Source organism: Helianthus annuus, chromosome 10 (genome assembly GCF_002127325.2).
Source record: "Helianthus annuus cultivar XRQ/B chromosome 10, HanXRQr2.0-SUNRISE, whole genome shotgun sequence".
NCBI lineage: Eukaryota > Viridiplantae > Streptophyta > Magnoliopsida > Asterales > Asteraceae > Helianthus > Helianthus annuus.
This window is the reverse complement of record NC_035442.2, coordinates 7,611,995-7,636,587: the sequence shown is the minus strand read 5'-3', so window position 1 is coordinate 7,636,587 and position 24,593 is coordinate 7,611,995. Positions and strand designations below refer to the sequence as shown.

Here is a 24,593-nt window from a genome sequence, read left to right as displayed (position 1 = left end):
TATAATTCCTTTGAACTCATGTACTGTACGTTTTATAGGTCGGAAAAGCCCTGAGCATCCCTGTGAATTTTGTACATATCTAATACCATTTTGGGGGTGTTCACAAATCTTTGATCAGATTATTAAGATAGAAAACAAGAACAAGTAAGGTTTTCTTTCAAAAATGTACCAGAAAATGAAATCTAAATTGCCACAATTCTTTGTAAAAGAGTATGCCAATCAACAGTAACTCTAACAACATCAAAATTCCTTAGCAAGAACACCTACTTAATTGGAAATTGTTAGTAGTATATCTCAAATTGCATGTTGAAGATGGCTCGAGATTAGGTGTTCAAGAAGGTTAAGGTAACCTCTATTACCTTAATTGGAAATTGTTAGTAGTATAACGATCAGTGTAGCGAAATAATGATGAAAATCAGAAATTTCCTCGTTGATTGATTTGAGTTTTTTATACCCTAACTTATAATTTCTATCAACTCAGACTTCTAAAGAAGTTTTTGTTTTCACTCAAACAAAGTTTATTATTGTTGTTGTTGTTGTTGTTGTTGAAACCTTGTTATTTTCATATATGATAGTCATATATGACGCTAACTATTATAAAACAATTCAAACTATTTTATGTGCAATCAGCTCTACCAAATAAAAAAGTTCTAACTTTTTCTCTTTTCATAACTCTGTATTTTTGTCATCTCTAGTTTAGGAAACAAGATAAATGCATGAAATGTATCGATGAGTGTCACACCCCGACCACGTAAAAAAACAAAACGTGACGGAAACGTCGGGGAGTGTTGTAACAGAATCATTGTTTCACAACCATGGAATAAATAATTTTGTTTTATTGAATAAATGAACTTATTGTTTTAATACAATCAAATAAGTACAACTATTATCTTTCAAGTTTTAAAGTCGCTAAGGCACGAGTCCATCCTATGTATAGCATGTATCAACAATCATCACATAACTGCACCTGAAACATGTGTAAAAATAGGTACGTCAACATAAAAATGCATGTGAGATACATAGGTTTTATTGATTTAAGATTCATGACTTATAAGTTTAAGAAAAATGTTTTAATAAAAGTAGTCATGATCCTTGTAAAAAGGTTTGTTTCCAAAAATGCATTTGTTTTGATAATAGGTTTGTAGCATATACAAAATATACTTTGGTTTTAAGAAAGTCGAATAAGTAATATATTAAAATATATTTTAGATCAAAATCGTTAACCCAAGTGTACTAAATAACGCCACGGTATGTAATGTGATGAAAACACTTATATATAAGAAGTACCAGCGGCGTATCTACCATATCAATTATAACCTTCTAGAAAGCGATTTAAAGCTTGAAATCGAACAAGAATAGATATGTGCAAACGATACACATATTTATACAAATCCCAAGTATGAAATACAATATTTTATTGGTTTGGCATTTGTTTGATGGTTGAAGTGACACAGATGTCACAATGAGCAATTTGTTTATTATCATAATATAAAGAGAAATTGAATACAAAATGTTAACATCAAATCCTCGGGACTCGGCCATTACATGTAACATATAAGTTAAACATTAATTCTTGTAGAATTCCATGATCCAAAAAGTAGAGACCCCGCAAATAATTTCCACAGAATTGAATCCAGCCTCTTTGGCCAAGACGGTGTATTCTTTTGCGGTTCGCTCTTTGCCTCCAGGGTGGGCAATCAACATTATCATATCACTTAGGATGGAGGTCTTATAAACTTCATCACTGTACCTAGTATCACTTTCAGGGTTAGGAATTATCGCTTCCACCACCACCACCTTACCGCCCTCTGGTAATGCCGCCCAACAATTCTTTAGAAACTTGAGGCAATAACCATCACCCCAGTCATGAAGTATGCTCTATAAGAAAGAAAAATCAAAACAATATTCAACAAAACCGTTGTTATATAAACAAATATTATGTTAAAAAAGTTGATGAATCAACCTTCATGAAAATTACATCTCCTTTAGGAACACTTTGGAACATATCTCCTCCGACATGCTCCACACCTAGTCAAGAACATCAAGCAACTATCATTGGCTTAGAGTCTTGGTCCATATCTGATTCGGTCGGTTTTAGATCCAAACAATTTGATTTTCATAGTTTGGTGATTTAACGGTTCAGTCAAGTTTGAAATTTGGAATGGATCTTTTAATTATTTATAATATATTTTCACTTTTGAAATATGTAGTTATGTATATGCATTATACTCATAAACCATCTTTAGAATTTTACAAGTTATGACACAAGCTAATGACTTTAAAAATAAATTTGGTTCAACCCAACTTATCGCTCCGACCCATTCAAGCTCGCCGGTTTGATTTGTCATTTCTCGAAAAGCGTAATCAGCTGTCTATGAAAAGGAATATATACCTGGGTAAGGAGGTGCATCCTTAATAACATGGGGTAGGTCAAAGTTGATCCCCTTAATATTAGGGTACTTGGAAACAATAAGCTCAAGGTTAGCACCTAAACCACCACCTACATCAATCAGTTCTTTGACTCCTTCAAATCCCTTGTACTTTTCAAGAATCATCTTCATCACTATTCTTGTTCTGTCATGCATGCACTTGTTGAAGACCTCATTAAATCTATTGTCTTTTGAAGCATACTCAAATGCATCCATCCCATGAGCCATGTTAAATGGGACCCCTCCTTCAATAATTGCATCTTTCAGATGGTACCTGCCCAGACAAAATAGTATATATGGTGATTATTTTAAACAAGGGCTTGATTAGTACTGGCTTTCCTCAAACTGAGAATGTCTTTTTTGAGGGGAAATTGGGTTAAAATAAAAAGTATTCATTGATAAAGGGTTAAATAGGAAAAATATTCATAAAAATTGTAACATCCCAAAATTAGGGTATGTTCATCTACTTCTCTATGAAGGGTTATATTTGTATAATGAATTGACTGTTTAATAGGAATAACTTATTCCAAAACTTTGTTAAAGAAAATCTATACGGGTTAACTTTGTTTGCGAAGTTAATTGTGTTAAATAATTAATACAACTGTAGAGAATTTTCTAACACCAAATACATGGTGGAAACTTTGTATTTTAATCGGGAATAATAGAATAAAACTGGTTTGTTGTGGTTTAAATTTAAAGCTTATTTAACGTGGAAGGGTTCCAAGGGAACATTGCGGTGGTTAACTGGTTTGCTCCACGACCAAAATGTTAAGAGTTCAAATCCTGTATTTGTGTACTTGTCTCCAAAATGATCAAATAAAGTGAGTTCAAAACCCATGACATCTTTCTCCCTTTTTCTATGGTCGATGAACACATGAGGAACAAGGGGAGTAGAAGAGTGGCTATCAAACGAATTTGGGTAGAAATGAGATGGTATTTAATTAAATTGCATGTTGAAGCTTGATCAAGATTAGGTGTTAAGGAAGGTAAAGGTTACCTCTATGACCTTAATTGGGTATAATGATCAATGTAGTGAAATAAGGATGAAAATGCGAAAAGTTTTTATACCGTAACTTATAATTTCTAGGAAAAATGATTTAAATAATCTCAAATAATATCTTTTGGCCGACAACAGTCTCAACTAAAAAAATGTTTTGGGACAGTACCAACTTGTAACCTATTTTCTCCCAACAAGCTTTTTCTAACTAATGTCTAACCTGCTTAGTTTTTTTTTTTGCTGATGTGGACTGCTTATATGGTAAAAAATCAAAGTTTTGAAGATCTGGACTGTTTATATGGCAAAGTCAAACTTTTAATGACGTGGACTGCTTATGTGATAGTGTTTTGATGATGTGGACTGCTTTGCTTATGTGGTAGTGTTTTGATGATGTGGACTGCTTATGTGGTAGTCCACGTCAGGAAAAACTAACAAGGTTAGACCTTAGTTAGAAAAATTTTGTTGGGAGAAAATAGATCAAAAGTTGAGACTGTCACAAAATATTTCATAAGTTGCTATTGCCTACCAATAGTTAATAGTTAGGATTATTCAAATCCAACTAAAACACCCAATAGTTAATAGTTGAGATTATTAAAATCCAATTTTTCAAGTTTCTATCCATTTAGACTTCTAAAAAGGATTGTTTTGATTCAAACAACTTTTAATTTCCAAACATGTTTGACCCTTTAGTTTGTCACCTCCTTTTTAAACTATCTATAAAACTATATTGGTATGAAGATAGCTAGTTTTTATGACTTATAATAACACTGTTAATTATTTTAATGTTATATTTAATGATTACACCCTTCAAAATAAAACCATCCATAAAACTATATTGGTATGGAGATAGCTAGTTTTTATAACTTATAATAACACATTAATTATTTTATAAAACAATTGTTCATGCTAATAACAACTTGCTTGACATGTTATCCAATATATTCATTTTGCCATCACTACTTGGATCTCATGTCATCTTGACAATGATTCCATATGTAAGAAAGAGATATATATATATATATATATATATATATATATATATATATATATATATATATATATATATATATATATATATATATATATATATAAGGTAGGGTTCATTTGAGAACCACTCTTATTGTGAGAACAATAAGAACCAATGTGAACACAACAAAATAAACCCACTCCACCACCCAAAACATAAACACACACCCACCCCACCCCACCATCACCCAAAAACCTAACCCCCCCTCCCTCCCCCCCCCCCAAAAAAAAAAGCTAAATGTTAAAAACTAAACCCCACAACTAAATGCTATTTTTTAAAATTAAAAATCGCTACTTTTCGTCCCAAAAAAATTAAATAAAAATATTGGGATGAAAAGTACCGTTTTTTAATTTAAAAATAATTTGTGTTTTTAATTTTTTTAGGTATGCTTTGTTTTATTCACATTGGTTCTCACGGTTATTGCAATAAAGGGTGGTTCTTAACGGATCCTTATATATATATATATATATATATATATATATATATATATATATATATATAGTGTGAGGTTCAATGGGGAACACAAAAAAAGTGGGGAACTGGGGAACCCCCTTAGAAACCCTTGGATTAAGTTAATCAATGGTTAAGATTAGATTACATTTGTGAAGGCTTAAAAAACATGGAGGGGCATATTTGGAATTTTTGAAAAGTTAGAATCAGGTCCCTGGAGAGTGGAGAGCATTACGTAGATCTCAACCGTCGTCACCGGAGTAGGTCGCCGGAGAACACATCTGAGAGCTTTTAACCACCGTCGCCAGATTAGGTCATCGGAAACCATTGTCTAGATCGCCGGAGAACACTTTTTAGCCCTTATCGTCGTCGATTTTGTTTATTTCAGGCTGAGATTTATCAGAAATTGTAAGTTTAATGTTTTGAAAAAGAAATCAGTTAACTCCCTTGCTTTACGAATGTTCGGATAGCTTATACATTCATATAATGTTATGTACATCATGTATCTAAGATCTAGGTTGTAATAATTTGCAGGTTTTCAGATCTGCTCGCCGAAGACTGTTACGGAACCCTAGCCGCGACCAATTTCGTTTGAGATCTATGGAGTATTAACTTATAAGTTTTCAGATCTGAAAACCTGCTAGTACAACTTTGATATCACTATAAGGTATCATCTATCTAATATTTACTTGTATGTTTTATTTATATTAACATGAATATAAATAATTATGATAATTTTTAGATTTATATTCATAATTCGTAGTTTTTTCAAACAAAAAAATTGTTTTAACATGTTAAATTCTTTTATTTCAATTTGATTTTCAACAGATTTGTTAAGTATATCATTAAAATGATTTAACATGTTAAATAACCTTTCTATTAAACACTTTATTAGATTCTCATCGTCCTAATACTTTCTAAAGTAGAGGTTTAGAAGAAGAAGGATATAGTTCAAGTTTGATTTTTAGAACCTTTTACAGATTTTCTGAATAATTTAATTGATGATTATGTATGTGATTTGTATTTAGGAGTGATTTCTTGCTAGGATGTTACACTTCATGGTCTTCATGCTGCAAATCCACGGGTATTAGAAGTAATTTCATTTAGATGTAAGGTTTATATGTATATCTATCATGTTTAGTCTTTGTAATTTCATTTAGATAACTCTTAGAAGTAAGAGATCTGATATCTATATGGGTCGTGGTGGACATTATATGACATTGCGGTTAACATATATAAAGTTGTAAATTATTTTCTAAATAGTGGATTATAGAATAATTTTCTTGTGGTCCTTTATACTGTGTCCAATTTTGTTTCAGGGTGAGTCTGCATCTTTGGCTGATAGATATGGTCTGCCTATTGGCCCCTCCAATTGCCACAGCCATTTTCCTGAAGAAACAGATGCAATATAGACTATCTCATGGAATAGGTAATACTGATACAGTGATGCACCATATCGCACTTGACTCATTGGCCGGTTTTACACATCGTAGATTGAGCGTAGACGTCAATTAAGGTAGTCTTTGGCATTGTGTATCGAAGCGATTATCAATAAAATTACATGCAATACCTAACATCCCCTAGTCATCGTTGATTATTTCTAGGCCTTGTACTTACCGGTCTGGTGCCTGATTTGTTTTTGTAGAAAATTGGTGGACATACATGAGGACTGACGCTAAAGGTTTGGATGAGATTTACAAGCTGACCGAGGCTTGAAGGCTGAAAGTAGAGGTGCAAAAGACATTCTTAATTACGCAAGTTCAAGAGGCACACATTGAAAAAAAAAACAGAAGGATAATTCCTGGTAACGTTCTTGAATTTGACTGATATATTACAGTTGTTCTTCTTGAGGGACCTCTATTCTGGGATTTTAACTATTCGAATGCAATTTCTGATTTATTACAGATGGTAAAAGATTAGTGTTAAGGACAAGTGATTGTTAAGAGCCGGTTCAGATTCAAATCAAAGTGAATTTTAGAAGTTATAAAGATGGTAATTTTGACGTTTTGAGGTCAAACAGAGACATTCAACTCCTTTATTATACTAAGGTCATGAAATATCAATAAAATCTTTTTGATCACAATAAACTTACAAACATAATACAGCTGGGAAAATATTTTTGTGAGGAACTAGTAACAAAATCGGCACAACTTTAAAGGTTTGACTTCAAAGTCAAACTATGACTAATGTGTCCCCTGGAATTTTTTTCTTATATATATATATATTTATATTTTTTAATGAATATATCTAATGTGTGGGGTTCATTGGGGAACACTAAAAAAGTGGGGAACCGGGGAACCCCCCTAGGAACCCTTGGATGAAGTTAACTAATGGCTGAGATCAAATTAGATATTTTAAAGGTAAAAAAGCAGAGGGGTATTTTTGGAATTTTAGAAAAGTATGAATTAGATTATTCTGGACTTGTTCCCGTACATTGCAACCGTCGTCCCCATCACCGGAGATCCGCCGAGCTTTTAGATCTGGTTTTTGAAGACTGTTGTCGTCCCCATCGCCGGAGATCACCTATGATTTCAGATCTTCTTTTTGAAGACTGTCATCATCCGATTTTGCGGAGATCGCCTTTGTTTTCACATCTGCTTTTTGAAGAGTGCTGTTGTCTGCGTCGGCGGAGATCGATTATGATTTCAGATCTGCTTTTTCAAAGACTGTTAGGATATCCTAGCCTCTACCGATTTCATCTTAGATCTATGTAGCATCTATGTAACATCTAGGTTTGTTCTAATTTGCACTTTTTCGGATCTGTATTTCCGAAACTGTTTGAAAATCTTAGCGGTTACTGATTTCTTCTTTGATCTCTGGAATTTTATTTTGTAGAATTTAGATCTTAGTTTAAGATATCACATATTTACTATTTTCTTTTAATTTTACTTAATTTAGCCTGATTACATGAAATTTATGAGTACTTTTAGATGTTTGTTCATGTGTTGTTGCTTTTTTCAAAAAAAAAATATATATATTGTTTAAACATGTTAATATTTTTTTAACTTGATTTTATATAGTTTTTTTTAAAATAAAATTAAAACGATATAAAGAGTTAATTAATATTTTTTATCAAACACTTGATCATATGTAGGTTTTTTATGTTCATTTTTCAAAATAGGTTTAGTATTCTATTCATTTTATGTTGATATGGAATATGTTATCTCCGGGCACTCAGTCTTCACTTACATCTATATTGTTGACTTGTGTGCAGCAAGGAGAAGGAAAAATTATCATAAAAAAGTTATGAGATACGATTTCAGAACTTGCTTCGAGTATATTACTGGATAACGGTTAGCCTGAGCTTGTTACCATTCATGTTCCAGTGTGTTTCGTTGGATAAATTTTAAGCTTCAGGAGTCTGCGTTTTTTATATTTGCTCAATTGTCACAGTACATCGGCTAGACTTTGATTCTGCATATTAACCATCTTCACGTTGTGTTTTTGCAGTGTTTGACTACATCTGGTAGTTCCAATTTGCGAATTGTCGCCTTAAGTGTTGTGATTAATTTTATTCAGTGTTTAAACTCCGGTGATAGGGATAGGTTTCAAGATCTACTTCCTGCGATGATGACGACTTTGACAGAAGCTTTGAACGGTGGACAAGAGGCCACCGGACAAGAGGCATTGGAGATGTTGATTGAGTTGGCCGGAACTGAACCAAGGTTTTTGAGGTGACAGTTAGTGGAGGTGGTCCAGTCAATGCTGCAGATTGTGGATGCTAAGACGTTAGAAGATACTTCTTTTCTACAAGTTTAATGGTAAGAAAATAGTCGATGTTTGGTCTTATATTTTGAATAATGAAGAAATGTATAGATCAGATAATTCTAAAAGAAGATACTTCTTTTCTACAATTTTAATGGTAAGATTATTTTTTATATATAGTATTTTTGCAAAATATTATTTAATTGTTATTTAATAAATTTTCAATTAGGATAACAAGTTGATAGGTAATGCTGAAGAATTTGAAAAAATATATGAATTGTTAGACTAGAAGTATTAATGGAAAAGGAGAAGCATCTTTTATCATTTCAGGATATTGATCTGGTATGCATATTTATAATTTTTTAATATTTTTTTTATATACAACGAAGCTTATTTATTGTATAATTTAATTTATATCAGGTCTGTATACCAGTGTTAAGTTCAAAGGATTTCTATCTTTTAGTACTCAATTTGAATGATGTATCCCTAATTCTTATGGACAACAAGTGCAAAAATATTGATGATTATGAAAAAGTACCATATATCATAGTAAGTCCGTTATTTATATTTTACTTAAAATTTTATCCTTTTCTTTATTTCTAATATATGAACCTATCAATTGTTTTTTTTAGGGGAAGTTATTTGGAAAATATCTAAATTCTTTTAAACATAAGAATGCAAAAGAGATATATAAAGTTGAACCAAAGAAAGCTGATTTCAAATGGAGTACTGAAAAAAATCATACAGATTCTGGAGTATTTCTTATGTGTCACATGGATACTTACATGGGAGAAAATATAAAGGAATATCATTGTGGAATTTTTGCTAAATGTTCGGGTCAAGTAAATCAATTAAAAGTTCTAAGAAGGAAGTATGCGACAAGAATTCTATTATCAGAACTGAATTTGAAGAAAGAAGAAATTCTAGTAGAAGCTAATCATTTTCATTGTCTTAGAAAAGAAGAGAAGAACAATATTTTAGATTATGCTATAAAAAACTGGAATAACAGAGGTTTGAAGATGTATTGAATTTTTCTATCAAAAATTTAATTTTTTTAGTTAATGTATTCTTTCAGTTCAATTCTTCAGGACAACTTTTTTTTTAAATTATCAGTTTTGACGTTATATTTTCTTAACATGTTAAATAATTGTTTTTAATAACTGCAAAAAAAGTATTCTTATAAAGAAAACACTAAAAAAATGGCGAACCGAGAAACACTCTTAAAAATTAAACTTAACATGTTAAAAAAAACATGTGTTTTGAAGTTAAATTTTCTTAACATGATAAATTATTGTTTTTACTAACTGCAAACAAATAATCTTATATGCGGATGGTTCATTGGGAAACACTAAAAAACTGGGGAACCGAGGAACACTCTTAAAAATTAAACTTAACATGTTACAAAAAACATGAGTTTTGATATTATATTTTCTTAACATGTTAAATTATTGTTTTTACTAACCGCAAACAAGCAATCTTATATGGGTATGGTTTATTGGGAAACACTAAAATGCTGGGGAACCGAGGAACACTCTTAAAAATTAAACTTAACATGTTAAAAAAAACATGAGTTTTGATATTATATTCTCTTAACATGTTAAATCATTGTTTTTACTAACCGCAAACAAGTAATCTTATATGGGTATGGTTTATTCGGAAACACTAAGAAGCTGGGGAACTGAGGAACACTCTTAAAAATTAATCTTAACATGTTAAAAAAAAACATGAGTTTTGTTGTTATATTTTCATAATATCCAGTTTTTACTAACTGCAAACAAGTAATCTTATAATATACAGGGAGGGTTCATTGGGAAACACTAAAAACGTGGGGAACCAAGTACAATCTTAAAACTTAACATGTTAAAAAAAATTTCTAAATGTTTTTCGATGTAGAAACATTTTTAAGAAAAAAAACAAAAAGTAAAATTATTTTAAAAAAAGAGTTAAAAAATATATATATATATATATTATAAAATTAACTTAACATGTTAAAAATATTGTTTTTTTGAAATTTTTTCAGCGGTCTTTTTTTTATAAAAATGGGTATAAACTAATCAAAATAAAAAATAATTTTAACATGTTAAGTTAAATTTTTTCAAGTGTTCTCCTGTATCCTACTTTTTTTGTGTTCCTCAATGAACTTCACACTATAATACATTTTGTATCTTATTATTATTATAAATTTTATTAATTGCAAGGTAATTTTTGTGTTACCATGGATTCCTAGATCACGAGTGATCCGGGTGAGATTGGAGATACATGACCTTGTAATATTCCACTACAATTATTTATCATAATATGAATATTTTCTTAACATGTTAAACAATTGTTTTACTAAATGCGTTCATGTAATCTTATAATAAACATTTCTAAAAGAACTCTTATATTCTAACTTGTCAACTTTTTTTAAATCACACATTGCTAAATATTTTTTCAGACTGTTTCCTTATAAAATACATGTAGAAACATTTAAACATATAAAAACAAATAAAAGAACTTAAAAAAAGTCATAGTATTTAAACCATAATAATCTCCAAGTCACTACATTAAACCATCATTAAAGATTAAAGATCCATGATTTACAAAATAAACGACCATTTCTTTTCTTGCTTTCTTCACATTCCTAATTTCCTTTTTCTTTGTTCTTGTTTTCTTCGGCCTGTCTTTCTAATTCCTCATGATACTTTCTACAATTTCTACTATCATGTGTATCTGTGTAAATTCCACATAAATTGCACCTTCGTATGGTCCTCTTTTTCTATTCAATAGCCTTCTCGCCTGGACCCTTTAATCTTTTGCCTGTACCAGAACCTTTGTTTCTAATTCCAGTTGGATTTTGAATTTCATTTTGTTCTCTAACACGTACTCCAAGCATTGATTCATACCTAGCTTCCTTCGGTAATTTTTCTTGATTTAGCTCTTTAGCTTCTATTTCTGTTCTCATATCCTCTATTTTTTCCATGAACTCTTTAAGTTCAGCTTTATTATTCGTCAAAGCCCTTAAACAATAATCAACCGAAGATATTGCTTTGTTAGCCATTTCTTCAACTTCATTATCTGTTTCACTGTATAGAACTTTTTTTTGCCTTACATCTGCAGGAATCAAGTCCTTCGTCCAACGTTTGCATATATACTTTTCAGGAATTTCTTCAATATCACAGTTATTTAAAACATGGAATATATGTTTGCATAGTATTCCAAGTCTCAAAAACATTTGACATGAATATTCAATATTTCCATCTTCTGTATTACGGGTAACCTGAAATTAAAGTTTTAATTTAACATGTTGATTTTAAAAAGTCTTATAAAAACGAAACAAAAAACAATATGAAAAAGCTATAAATAAATAACTAAGATGGACTTTATAAAACAAATAATATTTAACATGTTAAATATTTATGAAACTAAAATAAAACTTAAAACAAAAATTTTGTATTTTGTCAACCTCAAATCGATACAAAAAACAATATGAAAAAGCTATACATAAATAACTGAACTTAAACAAAATTGAAACATACCTTGAATTCATGTATTGGTTCAGTGTTATACATCTGTAAAGGCACTAAGTCATCTTCAACAGGTTGACTTTTTCTCTTTTCTTTTACGATTGTAGTTTCAATTACTCCTTCAGAATTCACAACATTATGAGAACATCTCCAAACAGATTCTTCGATTTCAACTTGAATCAATCTAAATATTGTTCTAGTATATAATTTTGCAGCATGCTTTTCAATATTCAAAGGAGTTTTATACTTTGGAGTTGTGTTTTTTGTTTGATGATCTAGCGTTTCTTGTATATATCGTTGTTTGTCCATAGCAGCATCAAATGAAAACATAAATTGTATCAACGTATCTCCATAGTGAGTAAAACTGTTGAAAAATGAATTCTCACTTTCTGATCTTGAAGTTGTTCTCATCAATCCACAAAATTCAACATCTTTAAAATAAGATGGAATCCATCGATGTCGAATTTCATACATATCTGACAGCCATTTATTTCCCAAAAGATTGTATCTTCCATCAACTCTCTCCATCTCTTCTCAAATTGTTCAGGTCTAGTATAAATACTCCAAACAAGTTTATGAAACTTACTTTTAAACTCAGCATTGTTTTCTACATCTCCACAAACCTAAAAATATTTATTTTAACATGTAAAAAAAATTCAATTGAACATGATATTAATAAATATAAAAAAAACTTAAGTTTTACCTTTGTTGGAAGTTTGTTTGTAATGTGCCATGTGCAAAGTCTATGTTTTGATTCAGTGAATACTTTTGACACAACAACCTTCATTGCCGGATCTTGATCCGTAACAATTATGTTTGGTTGTTTTTTGAATGCTTTCAGAAAAATATCTAGCAGAAATGTAAATGATTCAATATTTTCTTTTGCAATCATCCTAGCTCCAATCGTAACACATTTCCTATGATTATCCATACCAGTAAACAGTACAAAAACCATACAATACCTGAAACAATTAAAAAAACAATATTAAAAATTAAATTAAAATTCAATAAATATTTAATATAAAAAATATAACAAACTTGTTTGTCCTATAAGTTGCATCAAAAGATATAATATCACCAAACGCTTCATAATTGCATTTTGCAGTTTCATCAGCCCAAAAGAAAGCAGACAATTCATTGTTTTCTAACTTATATTAAAATGAGAAATTATGCAAATGTTCTCTTCTTCCTTCCATTTTATCCTTTAACATTTGAGCATCATTCTCACCAATAAAAACATTAAGATTCCTTCTGCAATTTTTAAAATCTGTTATTGTTCCATGCACAAGATATCTAGAACCTCTAATACTGCTTAATACGTTATGAGCACGTGTTGCTCCTATATTATTTGAAGCAACCCTATGAATGAATTTTTCTTCCATGTCATCCAATTTCCTTCTTTTTCTTAACAAATGCTTGTATTCTGAAGAAACTAACTCATGATTATGTCTATCTTCAAAATTATAAAGGATATAACAATCTTTTTCATCGCACAAGATATCTAGAACCTCTAATACTGCTTAATACGTTATGAGCACGTGCTACTTCCATAACTGTTGTAAAATTCACTTGTTGAGATATAATTAGATGCTGAAAAGAAAAAAAAGGAAAATCAAAACATATATATATATATATATATATAATTTTAAACATAATGATATTAATAACAATAATAATTATAAGACAGAGAGAAAAAATTTTAATACCCTCACCTTCAAATTCACTTGGTCCTTCACTTGTACTTACACTTGGTCCTACTATAAGATTATCATTCATTCCATCCATTTTGAATTTTCAATGTAACCTTTATAAAACAAAAATTATAAGGTTAAATTCTTAACATCTTAAATATTTATTTAACATTTTAAATATTTATCATTCATTAAATCCATTTTAAGTTTCAATGAACCTTTGTAACAAAAATAAAAGGCAACTTCTCAACATGTTAAATATTATAATATAAATCAGTTAAAATAAATGACAAACAACTTGTGTAATTTTTAATCTTTACATTTAATATCTTATTTAGATGCAGATAAATATTTTCTTAACATGTTAAATAAATGTTTTTACTAACTGCATAGACGTAACCTTATAATATAAATCAGTAAAATTAAATGACAAACAACCTATGAAAGTTTTAAACTTCACATTTGATATCTGATATAAGCATAACAAGTTATATTGATAAACTAATATGTTAGTTTTTATTAATCGCAAGGTACGTCTTGTGTCACCATGGTTTCCTAGATCAACAGTGATCTGGGTGAGACCAGAGATACATCACGTCGTAGAAGGTTAGGAGCTTTCCCGACAATATACCATTGCGAATAATTATAAATAATACAGAATATTTTCTTAACATATTAAATAAATGACAAACAACCTATGCAAGTTTTAAATTTTACATTTGATATCTGATATAAAGCACAACAAGGTATAATAAAAAGCTATATTCTGAACATGTTAACTATAATAAAAAGCAGATAAATATTTTCTTAACATGTTAAATAAATGTTTTTACTAACTGCATACATGTAATCTTAGAACACAAATCACTTAAATTAAATGACAAACAACCTATGCAAGTTTTAAAATTTACATTTGATATCTGATATAAGCAGAACAAGTTATATTAAAAAGTTATATTCTTATCATGTTAACTATATTAACACTAGTACAAAACTGGGTTTATGGGACGGTTCAAATAACATTTTTGGGCGGTTTAGAAAAATACAGTGTCAAAAAACCTCTACAAAATTTCATTGTATAAAAAAGTGGGTCAATAAGGTTTATTTGGGCCAGTCTAAAACAAGCCGGGTTATTAAAAGAAATCATTTGGGGCGGTGCATTATTTTGGGACGGTTAAAGTATTTGGGGATGTGGGCCGCATTCTTCTGGGACGGTTATACCTTTTGAGACGAAGGGTTTATCTTCTCAATCTCTCTGCCACGAACGACAATAATCTTCGCTGAGATCCTCCTCCTTCCCAAATTAGACTAGATCAGAGCTCCTTTGTCTTCCGAAGCATCTTCCAAAGGCGCCGCATTTGGATTACAACAGTGATTTTCCATTCTTCCCGGCACACCTCGGCGAATTTCTGTCGTCCAGCGTAAAGGTGAGTTTTTATTTGATGCTCTGGTATAACGCATGCATTTGTTAAAGAAGATTATGCTTTAAGAACATACATTTAAGGATCTTTTGTTTGAAACCCTACCCGACCCGTTAACACCACCAGGGACCATCCATAGTTAAACCCCTAGTGAAATGTTAGGTTTGCTTAGTGACCCACTGGCATCCATTTCACCTCCAGCAATCATATTAAAAAGGATTATACTTTAAAACATAAATTTAAGGATTGTGAGTTTGAAACCTTACCTGACCCGATAACACCCCTAGGGACCATCCATTTTTGCACCCCTAGTGAAGTATTAAGTTTGCTTACTGGGTTGCTTGAATCCATTCTTGTCAATAGCGAGTGTATCAATCGCTATAGTGCGCTACGTAGCGTATAGGTCTAGGCTCACTATTAGGGTTGTAGCAATAGATAGCTATTAGACAATTTATTTATTCTTTTTTTTTCATATAAATAGCAATTAAATATAGCTATAAAGTAGCTGGATTTTAGGTTTTTGTTAAATATACATGTAAAATACCATATATACCATGGTATTTTGATATAATATACATATAAAATATTTTAAAATATTTTTTCAAGTGTATCGCCATGTATAATATTTAGTTTTTATATCTGCAGATATACCATATTTTTTATATGGTATTTTGATATAATATACATATAAAATATTTTAAAATATTTTTCCAAGAACACCACCCGACACTTTCTGCACATGATTCGCTACCTCGATAGATGATTTTCCGCCACCCTTAACTGTCATTTCCTCGGGCAAACGCTCAAGGAACGTGATCTCATGTGTTGGACTCGGGTTCCTGATGTAGAAATACGGGTCCCAGAACTTAACACCGCGAACCGTTGTACCATGGAACATGTTCTGTTTAAGGTTCATAGCCACTGGGACAATCCTGTCACTTAACTCAGCAAACAAGGGACTGAACTGTAGTAAGAAAGGTTCATGACAAGTGGTGCCTTCCGGGCAGAACACTAGGTCCCCTTCTGGAGTAACTCTTTGATACGGGCAGCATCCACTTCACGGTCACGAGTGAGGGCAATTGCGGGAGTTGGTGACATGAATCTCGAGAGTTTGGTAACACTGTAAGTATTGAATATGTGTGATGACTCGTCACATGTTCGAATATGTGTGATGACTTGTCACATGTTTACTTCTATAACTTTTTTTTCCGTAAGCATAATATTGGTAGCTACAGCTCAGTTGAGTCCATGCTTTTTTATCTTTTGATCAAGCCCATCTTATATTTCTATTTGATGACTCGTCACATGTTTACTTGTATAAATTTTTTTCCTAAGTTAAGTTCAGAAACTATTGTTTCGCTATTCAATATTTCGTTTCCTGCATTGAAATTAAACATTTTAGTTTTAACACTAATTCAACTCTCATGTGATGCTACATCACTATCCTCATCTCCTTTAGTTCTTCTCAACACACAAATCAGTTGATTTTACAAACAATTAATTCTAACTTACTGTATTTTTGTGAGTTGACCTACGACTAAAAAAGTCAAATGTTGAATCCACATCATTGAATATATGTCATCTACTCATCTACCTCCGGGTTCAGAAAATCACATAAATTTTGATATATCCATAGAAAATACTGTTAACTAAGTAAAACTTGCAAAGAAAGTAAAAAAGTTTGACTTTTTAAGACTAAAAAGAAACATTTTGTTTGTTGGCAACTGTCATGAGCATAGCAAAATAATGGTTAAAACAAAAAACAAACCAGAGTTTTACAATGGCTATGACTTGCACTTGGACGCAAACCGTTTTGTGTTACTTACAGTGTTAGCAAACTCTCGAGATTCATGTCACCAATTCTCGCAATTGCCCTCACTCGTGAACGTGAAGCGGATGCTGCCCGTATCAAAGAGTTACTCCAGAAAGGGGACCTAGTGGTCTGCCCAGAAGGCACCACTTGTCGTGAACCTTTCTTACTACGGTTCAGTCCCTTGTTTGCTGAGTTAAGTGACAGGATTGTCCCAGTGGCTATGAACCTTAAACAGAACATGTTCCATGGTACAACGGTTCGCGGTGTTAAGTTTTGGGACCCGTATTTCTACTTCATGAACCCGAGTCCAACATATGAGATCACCTTCCTTGAGCGTTTGCCCAAGCAACAGAAACTTTAACCAGTAGATTTGAGATCACTTATGGATTAAGGCTTATAGTTGAATTTACTGTGGATTTTTGTTTAGAAGAACCAGGTACTTTCAATTAATGAATGGTTTCATATTAGGTTGAATCTTGTTGACTAGTTATTAATTTTATTAGCAAGTAGCTGGGTTTAATTGTGAGAATTTAGTTGCGATTTATGAACAATTTTTGTTTGGGTTTTCACAAGATACATATATTGATACCAGAATATAGCAAAACTTGAGTTCTTTGTTTGATTATACCTATTAAAGATGTGTAAGTTTGTAAATTGTTATAAAATGCTCTGCAAATGTGGACTGCAGAGGCTAGCAGTTAAAGACTTTTTATGTAATATGCTATAAAGATTTTGAAGGTATGATGTTAGGACAAAAGTATGAAATTTAATTTTTTTTATGGTTTAGTAAAAAAAAAGGGTAAAATGGTCATTTTCTAATCTATTTCTAAGGAAATCGAGTTTGGATTTAGGGTTGGGTTGGGTTGCGGGTCAAAATGGGTTCGGGTTAAAACGGGTCCGGGTCAGAATGGGTCAAATAAAAAAGGGTTGTTTTGGTTCGGGTCGGGATGGGTTCGGGTCAAAACGGGTTCGGGTTGGAACGGGTCCGGGTTGAAATGGGTTTCGGGTCGGGTTGTACTGTACTGTTTTGGATACCTCATTTTGACCTTCTCAAATCATCCGAGATATACGATTTGAGTTTTGATTTGAAGTCATCAGACTTGAGCTTAGATCCCATTAATATTATGATTTTTAATAAATGTATGCGTCTTAAACTTGGTGACATGTTTTAATTATGTGTTTAGTTTTTGTTATATCGTTTCCTGATTTTTTTTCTTTTTATTAGAATCACCAGAAAGAATATTGTATATTTTGGTCAGTTTGAACCTCTAATGATGAGTTAAAAAGTAATTACTTATTGAGATACCCATATACGCAAGTCATGATGCCACAAAAGTGACTAAGCTCGTTCATTATATGCTTTCCCTTTTAATATTTTTCTAACCTCTTCTTCATTTTATTGTAGTTCAGAAACACTGTTACTCCCAAAACCATAGCCACAGTCCACTTGATTGAGTTAGCTGTATCTTCTCAAATCTTCAGCATTAAATTCATTCAACAACCCATATAAGGTAGGAAAATTTCATTTTGTTTCATTAATTGTTAATATATTTTTACCTCTAGTTAATTTCATTCATGTATTAATTGATTATATGCTGTTAATTGTAGTTAAAAGTTGAAGAATTATAATTTCGTCAACTCTTCATTCTATCACCAATTTAAAGGTACGGAAATTCTATTCATATTCCATTTGTTGTTATATATATTGATTATATGCATATACATCTAGATCTAGATAACCTTTAGAGTATACCCGTCCGAAATTTATCTAATAGAGATAAATTTCGGATTGTCCCCATTTTGGGACTGCTTTTTGAATATTCTATCTCTTTAGGATCTGTATATGTTTTAACGGGTTGGCTGTTTAAGAAAAAATGGGTAGCATTTCGCCTTAGCTCCTTCGAGTTTGCGGGTTACACGCATACTTGGGGAGTTAAGGCGAAATGCTGTCGATTTTTTCTTAAATAGTCAACTTGTTAAAATATATACATATGAGATAGAATATTCAAAAAGTGGGTTAGGATCCACCGCCTTAGAACACTAGTTTACACCATATATGTGTGTGTATATATATGCAATTATATGATTTATTTGTTTATTTTTAATTTGCAGATGGATCGTACTTACTGGATGTACCATAGCACACGTACAAGCTCGACATATACAGATGGCGTTCGAAATTTTCTTAGGGTTGCTGAAACACATCGGTTGAATAGTGGAAGTGGATTGATTTGTTGCCCTTGTACAATTTGTAAAAATTTCCAAAGATTTAATGATATCAAAGACATACAGTTTCATTTAATTACACGTGGTTTTATGCCTAGATACACATGTTGGTCAATGCATGGGGAATCACTTACCAACACTAGCACAACGTCAATCAATCTAGATGATGATAATAGGGAGAACAATGATTCAAATATTGATGACGATAATGATCATTTTAATGACCCAAATGACAACTTAAATGAAATGTTTCATGATTTAGAGACTAATATTGGTGCGGATGATCAAGAAAAATTACAACAACTCTTTGAAGAAGAAGGAAAACCGTTGTATCCCGGTTGTGAAAAATTTTCGAAACTTAATGCTGTGTTGAAGTTGTTTCATTTAAAGTCAAAAAACGGATGGAGTGATAAAAGTTTCACAAATTTATTAGTGCTTTTGCACGACATGCTTCCCGAAGGTAATGAGTTACCGCTTTCGACATACCGAGCAAAAAAGTTGATGTGTCCTATGGGATTAGAAATTGAAAGAATACATGCATGTCCAAATGATTGTATGTTATATAGAAATGAGTTCGAGAATGAACATAAATGTTTTAGATGTAATGCATCAAGGTATAAACGTAAAAAAGAAACCGATGAAGTTGATGATGATGTGACAAAAAATGGGCCACCGGCTAAAATGTTGTGGTATTTTCCCATCATACCGAGATTGAAACGTCTGTTTTCAAACGAAAAAGAGGCAAAACTATTACGTTGGCATTCAGATGAGCGTGTAAATGATGGAAAATTAAGACACGTGGCAGATTCACCTCAGTGGAGAAACATTGATAACATGTATCCAGAATTTGGAGAAGAGATTAGAAACATACGGTTTGGACTTAGTTCAGACGGAATCAATCCTTTCGGCAGCATGAGTAGTCTCCGTAGTACTTGGCCGGTTCTTTTATGTATCTACAATCTTCCACCGTGGTTAGCCATGAAACGAAAATACATTATGATGTCTTTGTTGATTCAGGGTCCGAAACAACCTGGTAATGATATTGATGTTTATTTGTCTCCTTTAATTGAAGACTTAAAAACTCTATGGAGTTCAGGTGTAGATATGTATGATGCTTACAAGAAAGAACAATTTAAATTGCGGGCCATGATTTTTTGCACCATAAGTGATTTTCCTGCGTACGGTAACTTGTCAGGGTACAAGACGAAAGGTAAGAAAGCATGTCCTGTTTGTGAAGATGAGACAAGTTCAGTATATTTAAAAAATTGCAAAAAAACTGTATACATGGGACATCGAAGATTCCTTCCGGATGGTCACATTTATCGAGAGAAAAAGGAAGAGTTTGATGGTAGTACCGAGCTCCGAAAGATAAGGAAACGATTTGATGCATTTTCAAGAGTTAAAAATTTAAAAACTGTGTTGGGAAAAAAAACTGTGTTGGGAAAAAGAACTCGCGTTGAGAAAGGTGTTATTTGGAAAAAGAAATCAATCTTTTGGGAATTACCTTACTGGAAACATTTAGATGTTAGACATTGCCTAGATGTTATGCATATCGAAAAAAACGTATGTGATAGCTTGTTGGGCTTATTGTTAAATATTCCCGGTAAAACGAAAGATGGGATAAATGTCCGTAAAGACATGGTAAATATGGGAATACGTAAAGAGCTTGCCCCTGTTGAGAGAGACAACCGTATTTTTCTGCCACCTGCATGTTATACTATGTCAAGAGAAGAAAAAACAAAGTTTTGCAAATGTTTACATGATATTAAGGTACCATCAACTTATTCTGCAAACATTAAAAGTTTAGTGTCAATGAAAGACTGTAAACTTCTTGGTATGAAGTCTCATGATTGTCATGTTTTAATGACACATATGATTCCTATTGCAGTTCGTGGAGTGTTACCAGAGAACATCCGACATACAATCACAAAACTTTGTTTGTTTTTTAACACGATTCACTCGAAAGTTATTGATCCCGAGTCACTGGATACATGGCAAAAAGAAGTTATCATCACGCTCTGTGAACTAGAGATGTACTTTCCACCGTCTTTTTTTGATGTTATGGTTCACCTAGTATCCCATATAGTAGGGGAAATTAAGGCTTGTGGCCCAGTGTTTCTACGTTACATGTACCCCTTTGAAAGATATATGGGTTTTTTAAAAGGTTATGTAAGAAATCCTAACCGACCTGAGGGTAGTATTGTTGAGGGATATGCTTCCGAGGAAGTGCTTGAATTTTGTACAGGTTATTTGGAAGGTGTGGATAGTATTGGTGTACCTCAATCTCGTCACTCGGGTAAACTTGATGGGGTTGGAGGTGTTGGTATGAAAAACATCATCCCAAGTCGTGACACTTTACAAATTGCACATTTATTAGTCCTAAAACACATGACTTGTCTTGCTCCATTTGTTGAAGAACACATGAACATTTTACGGGCGACATACCAGGGTAAGGATAATATGTGGTATATAATAAAGCATAATAAGGAGTTTTCTAGTTGGATGAAAACTAAGGTAACAACAACTAAGGTTGACAGAATTGTGGAAAAGTTAGGGCAAGGTCCAGATTTTAAAGTTAAATCTTACCAAGGGTACGACATTAATGGTTACACGTTTTATACTAAAGATCAAGATGCAAAAAGTACAATGCAGAACAGTGGAGTTACAATAATAGCATCAACGGCTGAATTTGATAGGATGAATCATGATACAATGATAAGAATTGCTAAAGATTCTTATTACGGTGTCATACAAGAAATTTGGGAATTAGATTATTATGATTTCACTCAAACTGTGTTTAGATGTAAATGGGTGAATAATCGTACAAGTGTCAAAGTTGATAAATACGGTTTTACTCTTGTAGACCTTAAAAGTGATGGCTATGCATCTGAACCATTTGTTCTCGCAAAACATGTCAGACAAGTGTTTTTTGTCAATGACCCGAGCAACCCAAGATACCACATCGTCTTGCAAGGTAAACGACGTATTATTGGTGTCGACAATGTCGCTAATGAGGAAGAATATGACCAGTTTGATGATCTACCACCATTTTCAGTCGGTATTCAACCAGGTAATTACAGGATTGAAGGCACCACATACTTACGATCTGACCACACGGAAGGGACGTATTGCTGATAAACCACATCAAACTAAATGATCAAGGTTTGAGATTATATATACACACACACATTTTGTATTATTTTTTTTAATTGTAGTCTATTAATACAATTTTTTTTTGTACAGGATAGACAATGATGAAGATAAGCCATGTGATAGATGATCTCATTTTTATTGAACTTTTTCTAGTGGAAACTTAGTAAAAGATTGTTATTTTGTGTCTAATTTTTTTAATTATCACTAGATTTTTTATTGGTTTTTTCTTGTGGTAAAGTTGTATAGTCAAATAATTTTTCTTTCGCATCTTAATTAATGATTATTGTTTGACTGGAAGTACTACATGATATTACTCAACTAGATGATTCAGCCTGCACGTTGCTGCCGAACCTAGGCGGAATTTGATAGGTATTCGTTCAGTTTGTCATAGTAACGACACTTGCTATAGCAAACTAAAACATAAAAATAAAGTCTTAATAGTACTCACACTTGGCATAACAAATAAAAAAGACATCCTAATTATTTTTAATATTTATACTTGTTTATAATAAAACTCAACAATTTAATAAAAAAAACCGTTACGTCGCAAGGAACTAGATTTCGCCACCATAAATTTTGGCTGGGAATTTGCGCATGGATCAAACATTGTTGACCAACTTTTTAAAACTTATTATATTAAAATTATAATATTTATTCAAAACACACTTATTCTAATTAACAATGACCCACATTTGACCAATTTGACAACGTCACGAACATCTTTACACACACTTCAATGATCCGCGAACAATATTATTATAACTTGACCGGACATTGAACTGGTGGCATTATTGGTGCGCTGGTCAAAGTGGTCTAACCGGATTTAGTAACCGCATAAATGTATATAGAGTTAAAATATAGAAATGCAAAAAAATCAATTAGATAACAAATAATTAAATGTATTTTTTAATAATGTTGGCACTCATGTAAATTGCAATCATTAAACCCCAATTTCAGGTATAAGGCTATGGGGTGTGGGGCGTTGGTTGGGGCGAGGGTTGCAAAGCAACGTTGGCTAAACCACACCGGGCCAGCAGCGTTGGCTATGGCGTTGCCTCGCTGGCGTGGGTTTGAAGCCTGGCGTGGAGCGGGGGGGGGGGGGGTGAGGTGGCTGGTGAGAGATGACCGTTTAGGCTAGCCGTTGCCAAACGGCTACTTTGTTTAAAAAAATATTTCTTTTTTAACATTATAAATCCACACCCATTTTTTTTTACCATTTTTACCACTGCTCGTAATCAAGAGCTTGATCGTAATTTGGATGATTTTGATGAGTCTCCTTCCCGCCCACCAGGTAGAGACACATCAAAAAAGCGGATTCAAAGAGGGAGATCGGGTTCGGCCTCAGGTAAAGGGTTTTACACCGACCTGTTGGAAGAAATTGGGACGAAAATCGACACATTCAATTTCATCCAACAACAAAGGATCGAGATGGAAAAAAATATCCAAGTGTCGTACTATAAAAAAATATCTCTAAAAGAAAAATGCGAAGATATGAAATTTCTTGTCATGCCCATCAATCACCGTACCGGCCCATAATTGGAATTGACATGCAAATGAAACAAGAAATCTTGAAAAAATATGACATTAGGGTTGTAAACGAACTGAAGTTCAGCGAACAGTTCGTGAACCATTCGGCGGGAAGTTCATTTATGTTCGTCTGTTTAATAAACGAACAAATATGAACAAGAAATTTCGTTCGATTAGTTAAATGAACGAACATGAATAGAGGTCTCATTCGTTCTATTGTGTTCGTGAACGTTCGGTAAGGTGTTCGTGAACATTCGTTCATTCGTTCTCTGGCCATCCACCTTTAGCATTTGTCACGTTCGCCAAATTTATTTGTGTTCTTGTGTGTTCGTGAACCGTTCGTTAACATGCATAATTCCTTAATGAACGAACATGAACATAAAATGTCGTTTGGTAAGTGTTCATGAACCGTTCATGAACACATTTATTTCCTTAACGAACAAGGCCTTGTTCGTGTTCGTTCTGTTCGTTTACATCCCTATATGACATGGATAAATCATGAAGTTTTTAATCTTTTTTTTTGTTTTAAGTAGCTTTTTTTATTTCATGTAGTTTTTTTTAATTTTATTTGTAGTTTTTGAAAAAAAAATATACAATCTTCTATTTTAGTTAGTGTGTTAATTTAATTAATGGAATTTTAAATAGTTA

General features: G+C 32.2%; 1 protein-coding gene and 3 long non-coding RNA genes across 5 annotated transcripts in view; 3 read left to right on the top strand and 1 right to left on the bottom strand.

Annotated features, from left to right (window-relative positions):
- Positions 1-1,479: 1,479 nt before the first annotated feature.
- Positions 1,480-24,593, bottom strand: part of LOC110883913 (caffeic acid 3-O-methyltransferase-like) — a 44,561-nt gene continuing 21,447 nt past the window's right edge. The window contains exons 2-5 of the mRNA XM_022131574.2: positions 19,400-19,404; positions 2,393-2,703; positions 1,964-2,028; positions 1,480-1,878 (exon numbers count right to left, since the gene is read on the bottom strand). Coding sequence (XP_021987266.2) covers positions 1,567-1,878; positions 1,964-2,028; positions 2,393-2,703; positions 19,400-19,404 — 693 coding nt within the window. The 3' untranslated portion in view covers positions 1,480-1,566. The remainder of the gene's footprint in view (positions 1,879-1,963; positions 2,029-2,392; positions 2,704-19,399; positions 19,405-24,593) is intronic.
- On the top strand, positions 5,381-7,007 carry LOC110883916. 2 transcript variants are annotated; one of them, XR_004870512.1, is made up of 5 exons: positions 5,381-5,570; positions 5,932-6,012; positions 6,223-6,332; positions 6,549-6,707; positions 6,809-7,007. It is a non-coding gene; the product is annotated as an uncharacterized LOC110883916 (long non-coding RNA). The 2 variants fall into 2 exon arrangements; XR_002560796.2 differs by lacking the exons at positions 5,381-5,570; positions 5,932-6,012 and having other exon boundaries at positions 6,291-6,419.
- Positions 14,937-18,520, top strand: LOC110883918. The gene is made up of 3 exons (XR_002560799.2): positions 14,937-15,232; positions 16,201-16,204; positions 18,450-18,520. It is a non-coding gene; the product is annotated as an uncharacterized LOC110883918 (long non-coding RNA).
- Positions 18,646-19,344, top strand: LOC118483355. The gene is made up of 2 exons (XR_004870513.1): positions 18,646-18,703; positions 19,152-19,344. It is a non-coding gene; the product is annotated as an uncharacterized LOC118483355 (long non-coding RNA).